Raw genomic sequence first — 6,290 nt, forward strand, 5'->3', positions numbered from 1 at the left:
ACTGTGTGTGTATATATACGTATACATATATATTGCATTTTAAAAAGGAATACCATGAACAGAGATATTTCAAATTATTTTATGTATAACTATCATCATGTCTTCATATTATTTATTTGATAGTCTGTCTTGGTTACAGAGTTTCTCTAGATGTAGGTTTGACTTCATTTCTTAGGCAAGGAGAAGAAAAAGGCTTCTGGATGGCTCCTCACACAGGTCCAAGAATAACACAGAAATGCCACTAAGGGCCACTTTGGAGCTGTGTCAATTCAGAGTACTTTGTAGCTCACGTTGCCTCTTCTACCACCTTTTCAAAAGTGAAGATAAACGGGGTAGAGACACAGGAATTCCCCAGACAGAGCTGCCAGGCTCAGCTCCAAACACCCCTTTAAGCCCCTGTGCACAGGCCCTGGGGATGGGGGCGGGGGAGAAAGAGGTGTACCATATATGTAATATGTAATAGGTTCCTCCAAAAAGGAAGCTGTTACTGCTTTGGGCAGAGTGGGGGAAGAAGAAGAAAAGAGAAGTATTAGCTCTATTCTCACCAGCAGAAACCCCAACTGGGAAAGGACCGGCTCTTCCCATTAATGAAAGAGAAAACAAGGTCATGCATTCCCATCCATGCAAGCCTTATCACAAAAATCATCTCAAATTTGGCAGATATGCTATTGTTTGATCAACTTAAGGAGATCTAAATAGAAAAATAATAAAACTGCTTTTCAGGCCCCACTAATGGAATTGGTGATAATGCAAAGTACCCTCTAAACTTCAGTGTGACTCTGACTGTGGCTTGCTGAACACCTGGAAAGGTGCAAGATGGACTATCTCTCTTATTTACCTTCAGGCCCTTCTTGCCTTGCTGTTTCTGTACTATTGTAATTTGTCTCATTAAGGTCATAATGAGATATCAGTCTTATCGGCTTACCGAGCAGGCCTACCAAGGCCAACTATAGTTAGCAACTATATTCTGTTAAAATGCCTTCAGGTCAAATTTTTCATCCTTCATTCTTTAATTTCAAGTTGGTTTTCTCAGTCATTGCTGTTTTTACTGGACATTGTCATCTGCATACAACAAGATCTCAAAAAGTGCTTACCTCTGAATCTTTGGCCTGCTGATTGCGAACGACTATCAAATTGTACAGGATTCTGTCATCGTCCGCCTCTGTGTGGGACACATCGTGAGGCATACTCCACAAATTCTTTTCATCATCCCTCGCCAGAGTTGCTCCAAATGAAGAATATGGGTTGTTATTACTGTGGTATTAACAAAAAAAAAAGGTGTATGAGGGCTTTATAATATATATAACATATATATCATAGGTATGCAATGTAATATAAATAAAATAAATAGTATATCCTATGTAGTAAAAGCCTAATATGCTAAGTGTCTAGTCGTCCGTCATCTGTTCAACCAATCAAAGCGTAATATGCTAATAATATGCTAAGGCCACTCAACCGCTCGCTATGACAAGCACTGACCACCAGGGGGCAGACAGTCGACTGGTTGACCAATCGCTATGATGTGCAGTGACCACCAGGGGGTAGACGCTCCAACTGGTAGGTTAGCTTGCTGCTGGGGTCTGGCAGATCAGGGACTGAGCGAGATGGGCCGGGCACACCCTGGAGCCCTCCCGCAGTCCCTCCTCAGCTGGCCAACCTCCCGCGTCCCTCCCCGGCCCTGATCATGCAGTGCTGGGGTACCTCAGCTTGGCCTGCACCCTCTCACAATCCGGGACCCCTGGGAGGATGCTGGAGAGCTGGTTTCAGCCTGATCCTGCTCAACACAAGAGCTGCCCCCTGGTAGTCAGTGTGCTCCCACAGGGGGAGCGCTGCTCAGCCAGAAGCCAGGCTCACAGCTGGCGAGCACAGCAGTGGTGGTGGGAGCCTCTCCTGCCTCTGTGGTAGTGCTAAAGATGTCCGACCAACAGCTTGGGACCTCCCACGAGGGTTCCTGGACTGTGAGAGGGTGCAGGCCAGGCTGAGGGATCCCCCTCCCCCGCCCAAGTGCACAAATTTCATGCACCAGGCCTCTAGTATTATATAATATGTAATGTAATATATAAATATATATTCCTAACAAAGAGATATAAATTGTCTCTAACAATTAAGCATAACACAATAAAAAAAAGCCACTTTAAAAACAGCAGAGAAGAGATGTGATCAGATACCTGGACAGAGGTAATTTTACTGCTAAACATGAAATTTAGCACTGAGTACCCCAGCAGCTAAAACAAAAAAAGGAAATTCAGTGGGGACTAGAACTCATGTAATTGAAAAGAGAAAACAATTAACATAAAGAGATGAATTTTTGCTGAAACCGGTTTGGCTCAGTGGATAGAGTGTCGGCCTGTGGACTGAAGGGTCCCAGGTTCGATTCCGGTCAAGGGCATGTACCTGGGTTGCGGGCACATCCCCCGTAGGAGATGTGCAGGAGGCAGCTGATCGATGGTTCTCTCTCATCGATGTTTCTAACTCTCTATCTCTCTCCCTTCCTCTCTGTAAAAAATCAATAAAATATATTTTTTTAAAAAAAGATGAATTTTTTACTGGCTCTGAATTCAAGGAAGCACGGTAAATTTAAAGTACAATAGTATGAAATATCTATCAATTTCCTTACAACAAGAAAATTAAATAATAAACATGCATATCCAAGTAGCTTCAATAAACAATGCGGGATGTTGAGTAGGAATTCAGTAGCCCCATTTTTTATGTTGGTCTTATGATTTATCCTTTAAAAGGCAGTATCCATGCTTGGGCTTAGAGAGATGAGTGGCAGAGCCTCATACCTAGGACATGTTTGTACACAGACCCAGTTAACTTCTGTAGGACGAGACAGGTGGAGTCATCCTGGGGCTATTCCCTTCATCTAATGATATGTATGAAGCACCAACTCCATGTTAATGACAGGGCTCAATAAAGTCATGAGCAACATAGACACGGTCCTTGTCCTTGGACCTCACTAGAGTCTAGGTAGGGAAACACATTAATGAATGATCGCGTGACTGCATACTTAAAAACTATCACAGGAGAAGTGTAGGGAGTCTTGAGAGCTAATTGGGGTAGGCATTGGGATAAAGGGATGCTTGAGCTTTACATTGAAAGAACAGAGTTCCAGCCATGTTCAAAGGCCCTGGGGTGAGAGGAAGCAGGGTGTATGCATGACTTAGAAGAAAAGGGACATTGACCAGACAGTAAAAGAGAAGCTCGGGGAGTCGCTGTGGCCAGAACCACACGGCTTTGTAGACCATTTTCTTTTCTTACATTATTTAGAAACTGGAGGCCCGATGCACAAAATTCGTGCAAGGGGGTCAGCCCCTGCTCGCCGCGGCAGCTACGGGCCTCTGCCTCAGCCCCCACCCACCACAGCTTCATCCAGTCTAATTAGCATATTATGCTTTTATTATTATAGATATAGATGTTGTCTTTATTCCTAAAAGCAAGGTAAGATGTGGAAGGGTTTAAAAAGGACTGTGATGTGACATAAACAGTATTACAACTTTAAAGATCTTTCTGGCTAAAGTGTGGAGAGGAGAATGCTTGAGAGGGGTCAAGAGTGGATCTGGGGATTCATTAAAATGCAACTGAGGTAACTCAGGTGAGACATGAAAGGTATCAGGATTAGAAGGATGGTGTGGAGCTGAAGAAAAGTCCACTCTTCAGAAATACTCAGCAGTGAGACGCTCTCTGGTTTTTCACCTGGGTGAGGGATGCCATTCTCTGAGACAGCTAGATCAAGGGGTGCAAGCACATCTGCCAGTGTGACCTGAGGGAATGGCAAATAAGGACAGGCAGAAGATGCCCAGATAAGCAGACGGCATCTGGGAAGGAGGGACATGAACAACTGACAGGTGGGCTAAAGGCAAATGTGAAGATTTACTAGTAAACAAACTTGAGATACTCAGTAGTTGGTACTAAGGAAATCTGGCAACAGGAAGCAAAGTCTCAATCTCCAAATTGGGGTTCAACAGCAGGAGCCCTCCCACAGCCTGGCTCTTCTTAAGGATGATGAGCCAATGACAGGCTGAGGCAACTGATGCCTTGGTGTCCTGCCCATTCGAGCTTTAAGGAGCATATCAAATCCATTCACTCGCTCAGCTGTGTTTATTTAACAAACATGGAAATGGGTGCCTGGAGTAGACTGGGTGCTGGGCTGGGGGCTTTGGGGACTTGAAAATATATAGGACATTGTCCCTGCCCTTAATGTGACTATATGGCAATGAGATAAGTGGATTTTTTTAAAACTATGAACAGAATGTTGTAGTAGCAGAGAAGGAATGACAAATTGTGTGTTCATATGAGAAGGAAGTGCAAGAAAGATTTCATGGAGGCAACAACACCTAACACAGACCTGAGGAATACATAGCTTTTCACCAGAAAGAGCAGCAAGGGGAAAGGTATTCCGTGCAGAGGGAACAGCACAGTCGCAGGTATGGAGGCTTACTTCCCTCTGAGTTGGGCAATTCCAAGTGCTCCTGCAGAGCTATACCACATGGAGGGAGGGACATGCAGGGACATGAAGAAGAAAAGGTGATGTGGGTCAGACTGAGGAGAGTGCTGGAGTCCAGGCTTTAGTCTATAAACTATGACAAGTTAACAAGGAGATTTTGAACCTTGCCAGGTCTGGGTTGAAAGAATAACTCTGCATGAAGAAGGAACAAAGAGATGGCTCAGGAGGCTGTCATAAGAGGGCAGGGGCGATTTTCATGCCATGCTCTTTGAGGTCCTAGTGTCAGGGCCTGGGGGCGTGGGGGGAAGTGGTGCAGAAGATGGGCAGGGCCCCCCAGGCAGAGAGAGAACCCCACAAACCACCACAACCAGAACAGCTGCTCTGTTTAAAATCTTATTGGGTAGAGATATGTTTTCTTTGGGGCACAGAAAAGGTGGAGTTCTATTGCTAAATATACACATAGGTAATGCCAAACATTTTGAAATACTGGTTGGGGTGAGAGTGAATGAGGTGTGGGCTAGGGAAATAGTGGTGAGAAAAGAAACTGAGAAGGTGGATTCCAGCAGCATCTAAGTGGGAAGTGGCAGCCCTGTGACGGGTGACAGCAGCACAGAGGTGGGAGGAGAGGAGCTTAAGCTGACCTGTGGGCCAGCAGGGCGTTCAGAGAGAGGGCGGGGTCTGGGCTTAAGAGCAAGGGCAGGGCTGGAGATCTGGACTTAGAGGAATGCACATGCATTCCCATCACCACCGAAGCCGGGGATCAGAGGGAGGGGTGAGGAAAGACCTCAGGGGAACAGCTAGCCCTAAGGAGCAGGGGTGGGAGGGAGCTGGAGAGAGCAGGTGAGAGCCAAAGAAGAGAGGACACTGGGAAAACGAGTAATAGACACCAGAGAGGGTGGATAGCATGAAAGGCGTGGACTCCGATTGCTTTCTGCCTGAACAGATTTCGCAGAGATGATAAAGCACAGCTGTGCTGCACAGGGCTTCCCTCCAGGGCTTCCACATTCCACCCCTCCCATTACCCAACCACCTGAGGTAAAAGGGAGGGGGACACTGTCCCTCTCTGCAGACTGGGACGAGCCTATGGAGTTGCTGGACTTCTCCGGGTCAGGCAGCCAGACGCCCTCCCAGCACGAGTCCCTGATGGAGCGTCTCCAAGAAGCCACATGTCATAAGACTTGATATACAAATGCTGTGCCGGGGATGCGCCCACAAACAGAGCGGCTCAGATAACAACTACACTGTCAAGTGCAAACCTGTACAAACAGGCAGATTCATCTGGGGCTTCTCCCAGGCAACCAGACCCCGCCCGGGAGCACAGCTTTCCCCGGGGAGCTTGACCATGGCTGTTGATGCCATGGACCTCTCAGGCCACGAAACCCTAGTTCTTTCCTGAAAATGGTTTATATTTTTCCCTAAATCTGTTTCATTTGTATGTCTTGTCTTTTCAACAAGTCGGTAAGCTCCTCTAGGGCAGGGGGTGTTACCAGTATTTCCTTTACACCCACATCACCCAGCAGGGTCAGGCACAGAGTAGGTGCTTTAAAAGTACTAGTGGAGTGGATCAAACGGAGCTGGGACCCCAATCTTCATAAGAAAATCTCAGATCTAACACATTGTTGCCACTTTTTAAAGATTTTCCTAAAGCAGGAGGTTTAGGGATTGGCCAGTACTTGTCTGAATAATCAGTAATAACATTTGACCATGCCGGATCTAGCCACTTTTTGTTTAATGACCCACAATTTCTTTGATAAGACTATGACAGCTGCCTCCCTGGCCAGCCCCTGCCCCTCTTCTCTCAACCCCCCCCCCCCCCCCCCCCCCACACCCACCCCCACACCAC

The 6,290-nt window shown here is 46.5% G+C and overlaps 1 protein-coding gene across 1 annotated transcript in view; it reads right to left on the bottom strand.

Annotated features, from left to right (window-relative positions):
- The window catches only part of MREG (melanoregulin), a 45,816-nt gene that overhangs the window by 34,627 nt on the left and 4,899 nt on the right, over positions 1–6,290 (bottom strand). Inside the window, exon 2 of the mRNA XM_005882292.2 lies at positions 1,095–1,254. Coding sequence (XP_005882354.1) covers positions 1,095–1,254 — 160 coding nt within the window. The remainder of the gene's footprint in view (positions 1–1,094; positions 1,255–6,290) is intronic.

This window comes from Myotis brandtii, unplaced genomic scaffold (assembly GCF_000412655.1).
Source record: "Myotis brandtii unplaced genomic scaffold, ASM41265v1 scaffold702, whole genome shotgun sequence".
Taxonomy (NCBI): domain Eukaryota; kingdom Metazoa; phylum Chordata; class Mammalia; order Chiroptera; family Vespertilionidae; genus Myotis; species Myotis brandtii.